We start from the raw sequence: 20770 nt of genomic DNA on the forward strand, positions 1-20770 counted from the left end.
TGCTGTTGGTGTTTCACATTCCTCCCTCTTTCTTTCTCTCTGTCCCTCATGCTTTCTCTCTTCCCCCCTCTCTTCACTCACTCTCACAGTGCAGCACTCGGCTGTAACCTCCCTATTGTGTCAAGCAGATGTCTTCTGTTGTGCTGTATTAAGTATCATCCCTTGAGGAGGAAGCCTCTGCCTATTTTTGTGGCACACAACCTAGTGCTTGCTCTTAGTGATGGCTGCATGTATTTACTCAGTCCAGACGGCATGTGTGTGCACTGAAAAAGCCCAGTGATTGTGCCTGTAACTGCATTGCTTGTTCTGCAGTCCGACCCATGCTGGAGCGTGGTGTGAAATGTAATTTATCTGTGACATGCTGCACCCTCCGCATGGAACACAAGCATCTGTTTATTGACCTGCCCACAGTTCTGCATTACTGAGCGCAGCTGGTGGCTGAGCGCCTGCTCTTTCCACTGCCAGTGGTGGGCACCATGGTCGGCGCATCAATCCGTCCCAGCTCTGAGTCTGCCTCTACAGACAATTTTTGATATTGTTCTGTTTGTTGCTCCTTCCTCTCAACCCTTTCTCATTCCTAAGCTATAAGGCTCATATTAGAATATAACACCACATGTGTTTTTGCTCTGTTCTTTTGGTTGGGGTAGCAGTAAAAAATAATAAAGTGGCATTACAGCAGAAAAGAACAGAGCTGTGTGACGAGGTCAACGGGCAAGAAGCTATGGTGCTCCAGATGTGTTTTTAGTCAAGTAGAGGGGGTGCGATCTGATGCAAGGGGGTCTTGGTCTGGTTAATGCATACATCAAAAGCACAGGCTGCCAAACTGAGCCTGAAGTGGTATCAGTGTTGGATGAGTGAAATAGCAGAGGAGGTGAGAGAGCAGAATGGAGTAAGAGAAGGGGGTGCTGCTGTGAACGGTGGGAGGATTACAGAGTGTTGTCTGCATTGTTGAGCAGGTTAGCAAATTAACAGGGAATTAAGATGTCCTGCATTCCTGCCCTAGCAGAACCCAGTAATCCTGCAGCCACCAGGGCAGAGAGCTAGTGCCCATGTCCAGGGCTCTACAGACTATACACTACACCCCTGCCCGCAGTGTGAAGGCCACTCCACCAGCAGAGCATAGCCCTCCTCTGTGTACACAGCTTTAGATCAGGGGTGCTAACTACTTGAAACAGCAAGATTATCATTGGGACTTAATTGTTGCTCTTGGCACTCTGCATTTTTTAAAAAGTCGCCTCCCTCGCTGTATGTGACCTAGTCCTAGTACAAACCTAGCTTGATGTTGATGCTGCTGTTTGTGCGGGCCACAGATGTAAGTAACCCTCTGACAAAGTTGTTTAGCTTAGTTTCTCTGCATGCTGAGCCAGGGTATTTTATTGCAGGCTCCCATGGCAACTGTTTGGCCGCTGGATATGGTCTATAGCAGTGTTTCCCAACTCCAGTCCTTGAGTACCCCTAATAGCACACATTTTTGTTGTAGTCCCTGACAAACTCATCTGATTCAACCCATTGAGGGCTTGATGATTAGTTGACAAGTTGAATCAGGGGTGCTTATCCGGGGCTACAACAAAAATGTGTACTGTTGGGGGTACTCGAGGACTGGAGTTAGGAAACACTGGGTTAAAGCAATTCCAGGAAACTGGGTTACTTCCTCAGTCGGTGCGAACAACTTCCTGTCCTCTCCAATATTGGACTGGGGCCAGTGCTCGGGGACGCCCATGTGTGTGCATCCTTTGTCAGTGTTTCATAATTACTTCCCCATCTCACTCCTCAGCCATTAGTTCAAATCCCCTTCGTCACTCATTCCCTCTCCGCAATGGGACCCAACTAACAGAGCCTCCCCTCCCCAGGGTTTGTAGTGGTTTCAGTAACAAAGCAGTGGTGAGCATTGAGGGAGGAATCAACGTGTGCCAGCCAGCTGCACAGCAACATGCCAAGGCCCCTGGCCCTGACTAGACATACTGTTTGTTTGTCTTTGATCTGTGCCCTTTTTTCAATTCCCATTTGTTCCAAAATATTTTCATTAATGACCGTGTTGTGATATATCCTCATTGGAGCTTCTGAAATAGACATGGAACTTTGGTTAATATTGAACTTCTGAAATGGACAGAGATCTCTGGTTGTCAAATGTCTTACAGTGCACAGACCAATGCAGGCGCATGCACACACGCACAGAGAGAGAAAGGAAGAGGGAGCGTGAGGAAGAGGGAGTGATAGATATTCACTTCCATTTCTACTCACGTGGTCATTTCATTGTCCAGCCCACACAGTCTCTGACCGCAGTCACACATGCACCTGCTCGCATCACTACACGTGTGGTGGAGGAGTCATTACTGGCTCTCTGTGTGTGTGTTGTCACAATACCAGAATTTTGACTTTGATACTAATACCAGGTTTAGTATCACAATACTCTATACCATCACGATACGCGATACCGAAACGATACCAAAACACTATACCACAGCAAGAAAAGAAGGCATATTAGCCAAAGTCACAGAATGGGACTTGATCCAGACAGATAAACTCAGCTACTGCTCTGTTCAATCATTTGGGCATCTTTTGAATTGCATTTAAAAAAATATATGTCAACTTTTTTCAGAGACTGCCATGTATGCGTTAATGAATCAATTATACAATCATACAATCAATTTGACTTTGTTTCTACCAATATAACTTTTATTTGAATGTTAAATCAAGATGTAGCCTAGACCTATTCACAGTACAGGTAGCCTAGTGGTTAGTGTTGGGCCAGTAACTGAAAGGTTGCTGGATCGATTCCCTGAGCTGACAAGGTAAAAACCTGAACAAGGCAGTTAACCCATTGTTCCCCGGTAGGCTGTCATTGTGAATAAGAATTTGTTCTTAACTGACTTGCCTAGTTAAATATGGGTTACATTTTTGTATAAAAAAATGCATATCAATAGGAGTGTGTGTGCATGCATTGAGTTATTGATCTAGTTTTGGCTGATTTCATGGGTCTACTGATCAACAACGTTTGTATAGAAGTAGTTTCTCTTGTAAAAATGTGTGCTGTTTCTTTAACAAGTAATTACATCATTCACGAAGCAAGAGGGGGGTGGCCTGTCAGAGCACAGTCAGTTTGCTGAGGCAATAGATCATCTCTGGGAGAGATGTGAGAGAGAGACTGAATAAGTGAATTAATAATGTTTTTGGTGGCAATCAGCTCCTGGAGAGAGAGGCAGTCGGGACTGGGCTGTATAGACGCCTGCCCCAGTCGCCGCTCAGCCTCTGCTTCACATTAGCTCCTCACAGCTTCACACGCACATCAGCGAGGATCACAGGTTGCTCCCACCCAGACACTGTAAATCTCATCTGTTCTTCCTTTCTTCTCCTTTCCCGTCACACCATCTCTTTTTTTTTCATCTCGGTTCCTGCGCTCACTTTAGCCATCCCTCATTCAGTAGCAATGTTGAGGAAACTAGATGGAGGAGGTGAGGAAAATGAATACAAATATAGCTCTAGTAGTATGTGAGGGAAGGAGGAAGGGTATGTTTTAGTCATCTAATACCCTTTGTGTTCTCCCCCTCCTGTCCAACTGACCCCAGTTTTCCTTAGCCGCCTGGTTCTTATCATGTCTACAATGTCAGGGAATTCCCCTAAAGCACATTTCACTGAATAAGAGAGCCTCCATTAGGGGGAAGAAAGAATGTCAGTTTGTAGTTACAATAGACTGGTAAAAGTTCTTTATCAGCGGGGTGTGTGGTCGTGTGGTGGTACTGTTTGTTGTGTCTGTGTGAGAGGAGTGGGGCCAAGCTGCAGTGGGGAGGACCCTCACCTCCCTCTCCCAGAGTCCTCTTACATTGGGAATGTTATTTTTCCAAACATAAAAATTCTGCCCCCTAGCTTCAAGAGGTTTTAACTGCCTTGTTCAGGGGCAGAACGACAGATTTTTACCTTGTCAGCTCGGGGATTCAATGTTGCAACCTTACGGTTAACTAGTCCAACGCTCTAACCACCTGCCTCTCATTGCACTCCACGAGGAGCATGCCTGTTACGCGAATGCAGTATGAAGCCAAGGTAAGTTGCTAGCAGCATTAAACTTATCTTCTAAAAAACAATCAATCAATTAATCATAATCACTAGTTAACTACACATGGTTGATGATATTACTAGTTTATCTAGCGTGTCCTGCGTTGCATATAATCAATGCGGTGCGCATTTGTGAAAAAGGTACCTAACCATAAACATCAATGCCTTTCTTAAAATCAATACACAAGTATATATTTTTAAACCTGCATATTTAGTTATATTGCCTGCTAACATGAATTTCTTTGTGTCACTTCTCTTGCAGCAGAGTCAGGGTATATGCAGCAGTTTGGGCCGCCTGGCTCATTGCGAACAGTGTGAAGACTATTTCTTCCTAACAAAGACAGCCAACTTTGCCAAACGGGGGATGATTTAACAAAAGCGCATTTGCAAAAAAAGCACAATCGTTGCACGACTGTACCTAACCATAAACATCAATGCCTTTCTTAAAATCAATACACAGAAGTATATATTTTTAAACCTGCATATTTAGCTAAAATAAATCCAGGTTAGCAGGCAATATTAACCAGGTGAAATTGTGCCACTTCTCTTGCGTTCATTGCACGCAGAGTTAGGGTATATGCAACATTTTGGGCCGCCTGGCTCGTTGCGAACTAATTTGCCAGAATGCTACGTAATTATGACATAACATTGAAGGTTGTGCAATGTAACAGGAATATTTAGACTTATGGATGCCACCCGTTAGATAAAATACGGAACGGTTCCCTATTTCACTGAAAGAATAAATGTTTTGTTTTCGAGATGATAGTTTCTGGATTCGACCATATTAATGACCTAAGGCTCGTATTTCTGTGTGTTATTATTATTATAATTATGTTATAATTAAGTCTATGATTTGATAGAGCAGTCTGACTGAGCGATGGTAGGCACCAGCAGGCTCGTAAGCATTAATTCAAACAGCACTTTTGTGCGTTTTGCCAGCAGCTCTGCTGTTTATGACTTCAAGCTTATCAACTCCCGAGATTAGGCTGGTGTAACCGATGTGAAATGGCTAGCTAGTTAGCGGGGTGCGCGCTAATAGCGTTTCAAACGTCACTCGCTCTGAGACTTGGAGTAGTTGTTCCCCTTGCTCTGCATGGGTAACGCTGCTTCGAGGGTGGCTGTTGTCGATGTGTTCCTCGTTCGAGCCCAGGTAGGAGCAAGGAGAGGGACGGAAGCTATACTGTTACACTGGCAATACTAAAGTGCCTATAAGAACATCCAATAGTCAAAGGTATATGAAATACAAATGGTATAGAGAGAAATAGTCCTATAATTCCTATAATAACTACAACCTAAAACTTCTTACCTGGGAATATTGAAGACTCATGTTAAAAGGAACCACCAGCTTTCACATGTTTTCATGTTCTGAGCAAGGAACTTAAACGTTAGCTTTCTTTCATGGCACATATTGCACTTTTATTTTCTTCTCCAACACTTTGTTTTTGCATTATTTAAACCAAATTGAACATGTTTCATTATTTATTTGAGGCTAAATAGATTTTATTGATGTATTATATTAACTTCTTTCAGCTAGGGGGCAGAATTTTTATGTTTGGAAAAATAATGTTCCCAAGGTAAACGGACTATTTCTCAGGTCCAGATGCTAGAATATGCATATAATTGACAGATTAGGATAGAAAACACTCTAAAGTTTCCAAAACTGTCAAAATATTGTCTGTGAGTATAACAGAACTGATTTTGCAGGCGAAAACCTGAGGAAATCCAACCCGGAAGAGCCTTTTATTTGGAAAGATCCCTGTTCCGTTGCCTGCCCCTCCTCCATTTAAAGGGGTATCAACCAGATTCCTTTTCCAATGGCTTCCTCAGGCTGTGACCAGGCTTTAGACATAGTTTCAAGCTTTTATTTTGAAAAACGAGCAAGATTTTTCAAAACGCGTCAGGTGTCCTTTGATTAGTTCCTGCGCGCGAGAGATGTAGCTCGACATTTTCTTTCTCTGTAGTATTGAATAGGTTACCGTCCGGTTGAAATATTATCGATTATGTATGTTAAAAACAACCTGAGGATTGATTATAAAAAACGTTTGACATGTTTCTACGAACATTACGGATACTTTTTGGAATTTTCGTCTGCCTTTCAGGACCGGAACGAGCCTGTGGTTTTCTGAACATAACGCGCAAACCAAATGGTGGTTTTTGGTTATAAAACTAATCTTTATCGAACAAAAATAACATGTATTGTGTAACTGGGAGTCTCGTGAGTGTAAACACCCGAAGATTATCAAAGGTAAGCGATTAATTTTATTGCTTTTCTGACTTTCGTGGCCAAGCTAATTTGGGGCTAGCTGTTCTTACTGTTTTGTCTAGTGATTGATAAACTCACAAACGCTTGGATTGCTTTCGCTGTAAAGCATATTTTCAAAATCTGACACGATAGGTGTTAATCCATATATATTGTATATTTTTCTTGTGATTTCATGAATTAGAATTTTTTATTTTATTTTTAATTTAGCACTTTAATTTGGCATATTCAGCGGCTGTTTACGAAAATGATCCCGCTAAAGGGATCCGTGCGGCAAGAAGTTAAGTTAAAATAAGTGTTCATTCAGTATTGTTGTAATTGTCATTATTACAAATAAATAAATAAAAATAGGCAGATTAATCGGTATCGGCTTTTTTTGGTCCTCCAATAATCGGTATCGGTATCGGCGTTGAAAAATCATAATCGGTCGACCTCTAGTTTAATCAAAATTCGATCCAAATGAAAATGATACAAACCTAAAAAGTAACTTTTATTTCCATTGCCAGCTATGTAAAAATAGCCTACATAAAACCAACAAATAAAAACATTGCAGCCTGCAGGTAGAAATTATCCTGATATAAATTCTATAAATCACATTGGCTACACATGGCCTGTCTTCAACGAACTTGAAACATTGTATCAACTATTAACTTGGGTCTGGCCTGAAGCTTGCACTAGCGAACTTGTAACATTGTATAAAATATTCTGGGCCCTCAGTTTCCTGTACCAGTGAGCTCGGGACAGACACAGCTGTAGGCTATTTGCGCAAGGGATAAGAAGCAGTGCTTGACTTGGGCAGGAGCTCACCGGAGCTGAGTACCGGCACCACCTCTCCTAAAGTCCATGGAGAATAAGATCACCTCCTCCCAGCTGCCCATTGCACTGAGGCTAGGAAACACTGTCACCACCGATCAAGCTACAATAATCGAGAATTTCATTAAGAATTTTTCTACGGCTGGCCATGCTTTCCACCTGGCTACCCCTACCCCGGTCAACAGCTCTGCAACCCCCACAGCATCTTGCCCAAGCCTCCCCCATTTCTCCTTCACCCAAATCCAGATATCAGATGTTCTGAAAGAGCTGCAAAATCTGGACCCCTACAAATCAACTGGGCTAGACAATCTGTCAATCACCGCATTCTTATCGGCAGACTCAACAGCCTTGGTTTCTCAAATGACTGCCTCGCATGGTTCACTAACTACTTCTCAGATAGAGTTCAGTGTGTCAAATCGGAGGGCCTGTTGTCCTGACCTCAGGCAGTCTCTATGGGGGTGCCACAGGGTTCAATTCTCGGGCCGACTCTTTTCTCTGTATACATATACAATGATGTTCTCAATGATCAATGATGTCGTCGCCCCTCCCCCCCCTACACTGCTGCTACTCTCTGGTTATTATCCAACTTTAACTCTACCTACATGTACATGTTACCTCAATTACCTTGACTAACTTGTGCCCCTGCACATTGACTCTGTACCAGTATCCCCTGTATATAGCCTCGCTACTGTTATTTTACTGCTACTCTTTAATTATTTGTTATTTTTTTACCCAACACTTATTTTTCTTAAAACCGCGTTGTTGGTTAATGGCTTGTAAGTAAGAATTTCACTGTAAGGTCTACACCTTTTGTATTCGGAGCATGTGACAAATACATTTTGATTTGATCAGGTAGGCCTATTTTATGACGTTTCCACTGGATCAGAGCATGACATTTGAGTGGTTATCGAAAGGGAGAGAGCTAGAAAGATTTTTCAAATACATTGAGGAACAAAGCATTGTCGTTCTCAATGGATGTAAAAACAGACTTTGTTTGCTTGATGTTTGAGGTGAAGAAAACATTACTTTGAGTAGCTCCACAGCTCATTAGTGGAGGTGCGTTAAGCCAATCAGAAATACTATCAGTTTCCCAAATGGGCACATTTATATGCCTACATTTGTGTGCAGGCCAGGTAGCCTATAGGCCTACTTCTATGCGTGTGCCTACTTCTATGCGTGTGCGTCCTTACTCAACATTGACAGGGGCGCTCCTAACAAAAGACTGACTAAATTGACAAAACTCATAAATGTAATGAAATAAACCAAAACTTGTTTTTCACAAGTGTAGCATAGGTTGTGCACTCTGCAAACAACCGTTTTAAAGCTAGTTTCCTGCAATTCTACACATTTTGGCATGGCTTATGCAGTGTTCTTATGCTATCTGAGTGACTCAAGCATTATAACAAAATCAATGGGGGCCCCATGCCATGCCATTTTTTACATTTTAGATTCTCCCTAATGGTCTAGTTTTAATTTTGTGATTGTTAGTTCTCAAAGATGTTATTTAAAAATATATAACTCCATTATCTTTTCTATATACATACTTTATATCTGGTTTTAGTCATTTAAGTTTACGCTGAAAACGTTTTACCGACCACTGCTAAATTAATATAGGGGAAACACTGGCCTGGCATTGTGACTGCATGTACTGTATGTGGAGCTTGTCAAACCAGTCAGGGGAAAGATCACAGCTGCTAACTCGTTCACTCTCTCCTTCTTGTTGCTCTTTTTAGCACTCTTTCTTGTCGCTATACTTTGCTATTTTTTTCTGTCCTCCTACTCAGTTCTGTTTTTCTCTGGTCTTTTTGCTTTCTGTTTCTTTACCCCTTTATATTATACTTCCTGCTTTCTGTCTATTTCTCTCCTTCGTGTCTAAAAAGTTATGAATTTTGGATCAACTGAAGAATTTCCTATTAATGAGCCAGTGTCTGTAGAGTGAAGCCCCAGACACGAATTTCACTGTTCAATCATGTGCATATTTTTGGCCCCTCTTTTTTTAACCACAATGACCACAAATGAGACGGGACAGGAAAAGTATGTCTGCCTGTAGCGCTTCCAAGTGTGTTTCTGTCACAAGAAGGCTAATAGGCCTAGCATATCATTTTAGAAATGTTTTGATATGCATTTTCTTGCAAATATCCCATTGATAATAGCCTCTTTATGCCTATCTGTGGTTAATGCACATGTAGAATCAGCCTTGAATCATCAGTCACATGGGGACAAAAGTGAAGGATCCAGACAGAGAGTGACCTCAGTGTGATCTGTAATGTCTTCGTGTCTAAGTAGCATGAATAGTAGGTGTATTATTTTCGTGGTCAGTTAACATGCAAAGTCACACATGATATCACAGCATAGTTGTATGCAGTACAGCAGTATCTGGTCTGATATGTCAGCTGATGAGTGTGTGTTTTTGCCTCAGGTGTTCCAGGCTCATTCGGTTGCCCAAAATGGTAGTGGTCATTTCCATGTAAAAGGACTAGGGCTGTCAAATGATTAAATAATGAATCTAGTTAATGGCATTAGTTAATCGCGATAAAGCGCAATTTTTTAATTTGCTCATGTGGACCTAAATAAACCATTTTCCATTTAAAAAGCAGTGCATTGGGTTATAGGCATACTACAATGAACAAAAATATAAACGTAACATGCAACAATTTCAAAGATTCTCCTGAGGTACAGTTCATATAAGGAAATCAGTCAATTGAAATATATTCATTAGGCCCTAATCTATGGATTTCACATGACTGAGAATACAGATATGCATCTTTTGGTCACAGATACCTTAAAAAAAGGTAGGGGTGTGGATCAGAAAACTAGTCAGTATCTGGTGACCACCATTTGCCTCATTCAGTGCAACACATCTCCTTCACATTGAGGTGATCAGGCTGTTGATTGTGGCCTGTGGAATGGTTTCCCACTCCTCTTCAATGACTGTGTGAAGTTGCTGGATATTGGCGGGAACTGGAACACGCTGTCGTACACGTTGATCCAGAGCATCCCAAACATGCTCAATGGGGGTTACGTATGGTGATCATGGAAGAACTGTGACATTTTCAGCTTACAGGAATTGTGTACACATCCTTGCGACAGGTCTGTGCATTATCATGCTGAAACATGAGGTGATGGCGGTGGATGAATAGCACAACAATGGTCCTCAGGATCTCATTACGGTGTCTCTGTGCATTCAAATTGCCACCTATAAAATAAAATTGTGTCCGTAGCTTATGCCTGCCCATACCGTAACGCCACTGCCTCCATGGGGCACTCTGTTCACAATGTTGACATAGGGCAAACCGCTTGCCCACACAACGCCATACACGCTGTCTGCTATTTGCCTGGTACAGTTGAAACCGGTTACGACACCGAACTGCAGTCAGGTCAAGACTCTGGTGAGGACGACTAGCACGCAGATGGCCTTCCCCGAGACGGTTTCTGACAGTTTGTGCAGAAATTCTTTGGTTGTGCAAACCGACAGTTTCATCAGCTGTCCGGATGGCTGGTCTCAGATGATCCCGCTTGTGAAGAAGCCGGGTATGGAGTTCCTGGGCTAGCGTGGTTAAACGTGGTCTGCGGTTGTGAGGCAGGTTGGACGTACTGCCAAATTCTCTAAAACAACGTTGAAGGCAGCTTATGGTAAAGAAATTAACATTCAATTATCTGGCTACAGCTCTGGTGGACATTCCTGAAGTCAGCATGCCAATTGCACCTGTGTAATGATTATGCTGTTTAATCAGCTTCTTGATATGCCACACCTGTCAGACAGGGGTGGATTATCTTGGCAAAGGAGAAATGCTCACTAACAGGGATGTAAACAAATTTGGGATGTAAACAAATTTGTGAGAAATAAGCTTTTTGTGCATATCGAACATTTCTGGGATCTTTTATTTCATTTCATGAAACATGGGACCAACACTTTACATGTTGGGTTGATATTTTTCTTCAGGTTACACTACCGTTCAAAAGTTTGGGGTCACTTAGAAATGTCCTTGTTTTTGAAAAAAATGCTAATTTCTTGTCCATTGAAATAACATCAAATTACAGTAATACAGTATAGACATGGTTAATGTTGTAAATATTTTAACGGCTGATTTATGGAATATCTACATAGGCATACAGAGGCCCATTATCAGCAACCATCACTCCTGTGTTCCAATGGCACGTTGTGTTAGCTAATCCAAGTTTATTATTTTAAAAGGCTAATTGATCATTAGAAAACCCTTTTGCAATTATGTTAGCACAGCTGAAAACTGTTGTTCTGATTAAAGAAATAATAAAACTGGCCTTCTTTAGACTAGTTGAGTATCTGGAGCATCAGCATTTGTGGGTTCAGTTACAGGCTCAAAATGGCCAGAAACAAATAACTTTTTTCGGAAACTTTGTATTCTGTTTAGAGCCAGTTTGCCCAGTTCTGTGAAGGGAATATTACACAGCGTTGTACGAGATCTTCAGTTTCTTGGCAATTTCTCGCATGGAATAGCCTTCATTTCTCAGAACAATAATAGACTGACAGGTTTCAGAAGAAAGGTCTTTGTTTCTGGCCATTTTGAGCATGTAATCGAACCCACAAGTGCTGATGCTCCAGATACTCAACTAGTGTGTAGAATAATACCCAAATATGCAAAGAAGGATATCACATATCTATAACTTTTGTGTACCTATTCAGGATACATCACCATGAAGAGATTCATTCATAATTATGCATTTATATGTAGTACAGATCAGGGACCCATGATGAAATTCCGTTACTGCAATTCCGTTACTGGGTGTAAATCCACTTCACTTACCGTAGTTCAATAACCAAAATAGTTTTTTTACAAATTTAATGTGTCGTGTCATACCTGACACGCCATTCTTTCTACAGACATTGTTGAATCTTAATTCAGAGCAGATATTTAAGAGTTTTTGGAAAACGTGGGCACAAAAAACGGAGGGAGATTTTACCGACATCCTGTTATCAAACTTTGTGTCTTGCACATTTCTTCCAGTAAATGTGTTTTATGTAAAATGTTCAGTGTAAATTGATAAAAGTAGTCCTTGAGCATAGAGTTGGTTTAAACTTTGAAATCAGTGTTTTTTCTTTAGCATACATTTTAAGTGAAAAATCTGTGAGTCAGTGTGTTACGCTCGTCGTTAGAATGAGACCAAGGTGCAGCGTGGTAGGCGTACATTTTTTTCTTTATTCAAAATGATACCGAGAAACAACAAAATAAGAAAACGAACGTAAAGCTATATGCAGTGCAGAAAGCAACTACACACAAACAAGATCCCACAACTGAAGGTGGGAAAAAGGGCTGCCTAAGTATGATCCCCAATCAGAGACAATGATAGACAGCTGCCTCTGATTGGGAACCATACCCGGCCAACAAAGAAATAGACAAACTAGAATGCCCACCCAAATCACACCCAGATCTAACCAAATAGAGAAATAAAAAGGCTTTCTAAGGTCAGGGCGTGACACAGTGCAATTCCGTTTTTGTGGAATTGCCCTAGTGTGGTGATCACAGTTGTTCATAGAAACTCAGTGATTATTAGTTAATATCTATTGATTCTTGGACCTCAGTCTGATTCCCTTCTTTGTCCTCCAACCATCACTCAGTTGTTTAAAATATTTTTGACAAAGATCTCGGCTTTTCCTTTAAATTGGTAGTAGCTTTGGATTTGTATGTGAGCCTGCGTCGTGTAATTCCTTTCAGAATGGTATGCATACAATATGTGACAGTCTTCTCACAGGAAGTAGTGTTAACGCTGAGCACACTTCCTGTGCTGTGATGACTGTCCTGTCACACGAGGGTTGGCGTTGCTGTGAAGTCGTCTGACCTGCCCTCTTTCTTCCTGGAAAGAGCCCCCCCCTGGGTTTTGGCAGTGACTCACCCACTGGTTGATTATGGCAGTGAACCCCAGGGAAATACTTAGACCACACTAAAGTAGGCATCAATGAAAAAGGCTTACACTTTTTATTTTTTAACGTTGTCTTTCTAGCGGCTAAAGATTTTCACAAATGTATGATCTGTTCCTTCCTGTTGAAAATCCACACTTTTAGAATTGTAGATACATGGTGATCTGAAATGCTGTCAGCTTTTTTCATACCTTGAGTTTAATCAACACTATCAGCCCTCATATTAAATGTGAAAATTGATATTGGCAACTAACATCATCATTCTATTTGGCATGTGCCACCACCTGGTATTCATCAGGACCACTTGAGTTTCATCTCTGGTTGAATCCTCACCACACGATAGAGGATGTGTTTGGGCCTGAGTGTCTGATTGGCAGCCAGATAGATGAGCTTTGTGGTCACTGATGTCTCTGTCTGCTGCATGTTCACTCGCTGAGCTATCTGGCTCTAGTAGTTTCCTATGTTGCTATGATCCCCTGGGGATGGGTTTTGCAGTACTGGTGAGTTATACATGAGTTTGATTGGCATAAGACTGTTGAAATATATATGAGAATAATTAGATCTACACTACATGATTAAAAGTATGTGGACACCTGCTTGTCGAACATCTCATTCCAAAATCCTGGCCATTAATATGGAGTTGGTCCTCCCTTTTGCTGTTTTAACAGCCTCCACTCGTTTGGTAAGACATTCTACTAGATGTTGGAACATTGCTGTGTTGACTTGCTTCCATTCAGCCATAAGAGCATTAGTGAGATTGGGCACTGATGTTGGGCGAGTAGGCCTGGCTCGCAGTTGGCGTTCCAATTCATTCCAAAGGTGTTCGATGGGGTTGAGGTCAGGGCTCTGTGCAGGCCTGTCAAGTTCTTCCACCCCGATCTCGACAAACCATTTCTGTATGGACCTCGCTTTCCTGTTTAAGCATGTCAATGCTTCTGTGCACCAAGGGCCTTCCCCAAACTGTTGCCACAAAGTTGGAAGCACAGAATCGTCTAGAATGTCGTCCTATGCTGTAGCGTTAAGATTTCCCTCTGGAACTAAGGGGCCTAGCCCGAACCATGAAAAACAGCCCCAGACCATTATTCCTCTTCCTTCAAACTTTACAGCATAGTTGCCTATGCTGCTTGGCCATGGAAAACCATTTCAGGAAGATCTCGACTAACAGTTCTTGTGCTGACGTTGCTTCCAGAGGCAGTTTGGAACTCGGTAGTGAGCGTTGCAAACCGAGGACAGACGTGTCCCATTCTGTGAGCTTGTGTGGCCTACCACTTCGCAGCTGAGCCATTGTTGCTCCTAGACGTTTCCACTTTACAATAACAGCACTTACAGTTGACCGGGGCAGCTCTAGCAGGGCAGAAATTTGACGAAATGACTTGTTGGAAAGGTGGCATCCTAAGACGGTGCCACGTTGAAAGTCACTGAGCTCTTCAGTAAGACCATTCGACTGCCAATTTTTGTCTATGGCTATTGCATTGCTGTGTGCTCGATTTTATACACCTGTCAGCAACGGGTGTGGCTGAAATTGCCGAATTCACTAATTTGAAGGGATGTCCACATACTTTTGTATATATAGTGTATGTTTTCAAGAGGGTTCTGAATAAACAGATATTGGAAGGCCTATAGAAAAAGATCAATAACATTATTTATCATGTTGCGTGTTCTACACATTTTCCTTCCCAAGAAAATTGCAAGAAATTACCGGGCTTCCTGATATTCCCGTTCAAAGTGCATATGCTATTTAAAAGCATATAATACCTGCAAATTTTGTCATTGTTGATGTTGCCTAGTTTTAACAGGCCTATGAAGCACTGTTGGCCGATTGGTCAAATATTATGAAGTTATTACAGTCTAGTGAAAAATTACAATTTGTTTTAGCCTACTTTTGTTACCACATGAACTGCAATTAAAGGTTGCTTGTACAGTTTCACCGTAAACAATGGGTGCACTTTGAATTAAGGGCGACTTTGTGTAAGTAAATACGGTAAACTACAACAACGTACACACACACACACACACACACACACACACACACACACACACACACACACACACACACACACACACACACACACACACACACACACACACTCACACACACACACACCTTGAGTATTGATTATGCAGAGAGCAGAGAATGCCGAATGAAGACCGATTTAGACATTGATTGCATATCATTTCCATTTCACGTCATGCTGTTCATAGAAATAATGTATTATAGTATACCATTTTTTCGCAATTATTTATCCCGGGAAAGGGGAGTGGGTTTGGATGGAAAATCCCAGTAAATTTTGGTAACCCAGTTCCAACCATTAAACCCTATTCTTGACTGATGTGTTGTATTCCTGTCTGTTACAGCTCTTCAGTGTCTGGATGCTGTTAAGCCGTGTGTGAACAATGCTACGTGTGCCACCTTCACCAACGGGACAGGGTACTGCAGGTAAGACTGGCTTGGCTGAGGAGGAACCCCTCAGCTGATTGTTGAGTCCAGGACTAACCCAACCCAAGGGATACATCAAACCCCAACTTTCCACAGGCACAGGGAACACTGACTAATACCAATACTGAGAGCACCACCAAAATATATACTTATACCTCCAAAGAGATCTCGGGGGATCTCCCAAGTTGTTGTTGCCAAATTAATAAAGACTGCCACTGTATTCATTGGTAACACTATCATTCACTGTCTAAATCCAGATAGGGTATTGCTTTTTAATGTTGGGGAATTCCACATTAACAGAGTGACACTGAGACTGACCTTTCACTTTAAAATGTATGTGAAACAGAAACCAATGATTGCAAAGTTAAACACTTTCCACATAAAATTTTACAAAAACACATTTACTTGAAGAACAGTGCAGATGCAAAGTTTGATAATAGAATACCGGCACGAACAGCACTAACAGTCATTCTGTTACCAAACCTTGCATCTGCACTGTTCTTCAAGTTCTTCTCTTAACACAGGGGCCCGTCAGGGGTGTGTCCTCAGCCCTCTGCAGTACTCCATGTTCACTCACAACTGCGTGGCTTTGTATGACACCAACTCCATCATTATGACCATCCTGTGTCACTTTACTTGGACTAAGAAAATACACTTTATGACACTGTCAATAAGCATTATGACCAGCATAATCATATAAGCCAGATAGGCCTATCATGTACATGTCCTTACGTCAATCATCAGTCAAAAAGAGGGTGTATTGTCCTGCTCCTGAAATGTGCATTAGGGTAGGTGCATGTCTGACATCAATGTGTGCGCAATTACAATGGTAATTTAATATGGTACATTTCAGTATATAACATAAACATACTGTTGACAAGTAGGTTATGGTGTAATGGAATGTTTTGCCTTGTGTGGTAGGTTTTGTGAGTTTTGACACTCTTATGTAGGTGTCATAACCAGCCATAAAATAATGCAGGTCTAAATATATTTTGTGACAGTGTTATGACCATATTATGACAGGTTATGTCAGCTGTTATGACATAATGACATGGTATTGACTGTGTCATAACGTGTTAGGTGGCTGGATGTCAAGTACAGTGCTACCTAATTTTCATTGGAAATTGTTAAGTAGACCTTTTGCATAAACAAACCATACAACTTAAACTTTGCAATCATTGGTTTTTATTTGACATACATTTTACAGTGAAAAATCTGAGTCTGTGTCACTCTGTTACCATGGAATTGCCTTGATCTTTAAAGGTCTGTAGTTATTTAGGTTTGTCATGGCATAGGCCTAAGCCTAATTCCTTTGAAAGTGCTTGTAATTATGACCTTAGCAGAGAAATAACAGATACTCCCAATCTGATCACCAATTATGGAAGCACACAGCTGGGTCATAAGCCTATTACGTTTCATTTAATGGTATGTGAATCACACTCTGTTTCTGTTCCCAAACCTGTGGAATATGAAAGGTTTGCTGCTTTCAAAATAAATAGAAAACATCTAGGCTATAATCAATGTTTGCAAATACACTACATGACCAAAAGAATGTGGATACCTGCTCGTCAAACATCTCATTCCAAAATCATGGGCATTAATATGGAGTTGGTCCCCCCCTTTGCTGCGGTAACAGCATCCACTCTTCTGGGAAGGCTTTCCACTAGATGTTGGAACATTGTTGCGGGGACTTCGATGGGCTTGAGGTCAGATCTCTGTGCAGGACAGTCAAGTTCTTCCACACCGATCTCGACAAACAATTTCTGTATGGACCTCGCATTGTGCACGGGGGCATTGTCATACTGAAACATTAAAGGGCCTTCCCCCAAACTGATGCGACAAAGTTGGAATCACAGAATTGTCTAGAATGTAATTGTATGCTGGAGTGTTAAGATTTCCCTTCACTGGAACTAAGGGGCCTAGCCAAAACCATGAAAAACATCCTCAGATCATTATTCCTCCGCCACCAAACTTTACAGTTGGTGCTATGCATTGGGGCAGGTTGCGTTCTTTTGGCATCTGTCAAACCCAGATTTGTCCGTCGGACTGCCAGATTGTGAAGCGTGATTCATCACTCCAGAGAACGCGTTTCCACTGCTCCAGAGTGCAATGGCGGCGAGCTTTACACCACTTCAGCCGACGCTTGGCATTGCGTGCGGTGATCTTAGGCTTGGGTATGCGGCTGCTCGGCCATTGAAATCCATTTCATGAAGCTCCCGACGAACAGTTCTTGTGCTGACGTTGCTTCCAGAGACAGTTTGGAACTCGGTAGTGAGTGTTGCAACCGAGGACAGATGATTTTTACGAGCTACACACTTCAGTACTCGCCGGTCTCTTACTGTGAGCATGTGTGGCCTACCACGTTGCGGCTGAGCCATTGTTGCTCCTAGACATTTCCACTTCACAATAACAGCAGTTACAGTTGACCGGGGCAGCTCTAGCAGGGCAGACATCTGACCAACTGACTTTTTGGAAAGGTGGCATTCTATGACGATGCCACGTTGAAGGCCATTCTACTTTCATTGTTTGTCTATGGCTGTGTGCTCGATTTTATACACGTGTCAGCAACGGGTGTGGCTGAAATAACCGAATCCACTAATTTGAACTGGTGTCCACATACTTGTGTATATATAGTGTATGTTACTCTACAGGTGCAGGGAGTCCATTGTGTGTCCTCCCCTGGTCTAGAACATGACACTGACCTTGGTGTAGCTTTTTACCATCAGTGGTTGTAATGAGAACGACTAGGAGGATATAAGGGAAACGAAGGAAAATAACACTGAACTTGAGTCAAACACACTGGTTTTAAGGGTGACTATTGAGTAACTGGCATTGACTGCCCCAGAGGGAAGTTTCAACATTCGAGTTTGTCCCTCTTCTCTATTATCTAAAAATATAAATGTACTCCTTTGTCCCATATTGAATGTCTATGATGATAACGGTAGCAGCAGAGTTGAGTATGTGAAGGCTGAGGGGCCTGGCAGCGGGCTGCGCCTCCTGAAGAGAGGAGTCTTTCAGTCCAAGGCCAGTCAGGTGACCGAGAGCAGGGCAACTGTTAGACTGATTAACCAATCAGTCTATGTGCCGTCGTCACACAGTCACGGCTCCTTCCCGCCGGCCGACCTCAAAAGAGTCATTGTGTGAAAATCCCATTATGTATTTATTAGACTTCCAACATATTAAAAGGCAAGCAGTGAAAAATAAACAGCGACCTTCCATTCCCCCTCAAGACATGTGTAATTATGGACTGTAGAGCAGCCCAGGGGTGAGAGCGATAATTATGATGACTACTGTTGTGTTGACATGCTGTCTTTTGGACAAGGCCGGACACCGGCAGGGGACGAGGGAGGCAGGCTGAAATGTGCTTGAAGACGGATTGATGGCTGCCCGTTGGCTTTTGTGCAAATGGAACAGGAGGATACAGAGAAGGGAACAGGAGGATACAGGAGGATACAGAGAAGGGAACAGGAGGATACAGAGAAGGGAACAGGAGGATACAGGAGGATACAGAGAAGGGAACCGGCAGACACCGGCAGGGGACGAGGGAGGCAGGCTGAAATGTGCTTGAAGACGGATTGATGGCTGCCCGTTGGCTTTTGTGCAAATGGAACAGGAGGATACAGAGAAGGGAACAGGAGGATACAGGAGGATACAGAGAAGGGAACAGGAGGATACAGAGAAGGGAACAGGAGGATACAGGAGGATACAGAGAAGGGAACAGGAGGATACAGATAAGGAGATAGGGGCACATTCAGCTGATGCTTAGTAATGCTTTTTCATTGAGGTGACACCCAAGCATTCCTCTCTGTCTATCTTTTTGCTTACTGGGAACGTATGAGAGAGATGAGTCTGGAGGGAGAGGCTGGCTGGCTGGCAGAGCAGAGTCTGTGAGGGAGGGGCTGGCTGGCAGAGCAGAGTCTGGGAGGGAGGGGCTGGCTGGCTGGCTGGCAGGCAGAGTCTGGGAGGGAGAGGCTGGCTGGTTGATTGGCAGAGCAGGGTGTGTTTCAGCTGTTAGACCGGTGGGACTACAAACCTTCAGCCAGGGTGTGTGAAAGAGGCGTGTGTCACCGCTGTGTGTTTTGTGTGTCGCCTGTCCGTTGAGCCTGGGCCCAAGTGTACCTATATGTCACAGCACAGTGTTGATCTTAACATTTAGAAAACATAAGCTACGCTAGACCAATAAGGCCCAAAGAGAATGGCCGTTGGATGATGTTCCTGTTTTTAGGAACATTCACAAGATACTAGAGCCTAGTACCTGAGCACAGCAACCCTAGGGCGAGAGTGATGGCATCCAAACTTTTTTTCTTTGCTGAACAAAATCCCTTTGTCTACTGCAGTGCCATGGTGCAAACTGATTATTTCTCCTCTCGCTCTCTTGCTCTCCCGTTCTTTTCTGGCTAGAGAGTTTAGTGTGTAGTTTGTTTGACCTGACAAGTAGAATTTGCCTTGGGGCAGAGGGAGGAAGAAAGAGAGAGTAAAGAAAGGAGGATGTCTCTTTAGCAGTAATTTGAGGAGAGTATTTCAGAGCAGACTCGTCGCTGATGAGCGGTGGGGAGGGGGGGGGGGGGGGGGGGGGGGAGAGAAATTACCCTGTCACTGCCCCTCACTCATCACTATGTCTGTCAGTCATCTCTCAGTCTGCCGGGCTAGATGCCTCTGGACACAACTTACCTGGCTTCCTTTGCTCTCTCTCTCCCTGAATGTATCTCCCTTTTCATTATTCCCACCATCTCCTCCCTTTCTTTTCATTTAACCCCTCCACCCTACTTTTTGTGTCTCAGTCCCTCAATCACTCTGTTACCCCTTGTCTTTGTCCCACTGACTTAACCTTACCCCCTTTCTACATGTCTGTCAGTCCTCTTTCATCCTAGGCTTTCCCTGCAGAGAGCCATGATGTGATTTCCTATCCCAATGGAGCATCACACAGCCTCAGGTGAAACAGGAGAGAACCAGAAACTCTAGCAGTAAGGAGGGAGAGCAGAGTGGCGGAGCACTGCTTTAGCTCAGTCACTTCCTCACTTCTTTCACTGCACTCTACTCCATACCTCTACTCCACTCCAGCAGACTAGCAAGCACAGAGCCGCAGTAGCTGATAACACACACACACACACACACACACACACACACACACACACACACACACACACACACACACACACACACACACACACACACACACACACACACACACACACACACACACACACACACACACACACACACACACACACACACACACACTGAGTGGCCAGGCAAACACATGACCAAAACCTAAGTCAATAAAACCCTGTGATTTTGAAGAAACAAACCCAAG

The 20770-nt window shown here is 42.8% G+C and overlaps 1 protein-coding gene across 1 annotated transcript in view; it reads left to right on the plus strand.

The window, feature by feature from the left end:
• notch2 (notch receptor 2) overlaps positions 1-20770 on the plus strand; it is a 55939-nt gene that overhangs the window by 5800 nt on the left and 29369 nt on the right. The window contains exon 2 of the mRNA XM_039002461.1: positions 15375-15456. Coding sequence (XP_038858389.1) covers positions 15375-15456 — 82 coding nt within the window. The remainder of the gene's footprint in view (positions 1-15374; positions 15457-20770) is intronic.

Source organism: Salvelinus namaycush, chromosome 10, assembly GCF_016432855.1.
Source record: "Salvelinus namaycush isolate Seneca chromosome 10, SaNama_1.0, whole genome shotgun sequence".
NCBI lineage: Eukaryota > Metazoa > Chordata > Actinopteri > Salmoniformes > Salmonidae > Salvelinus > Salvelinus namaycush.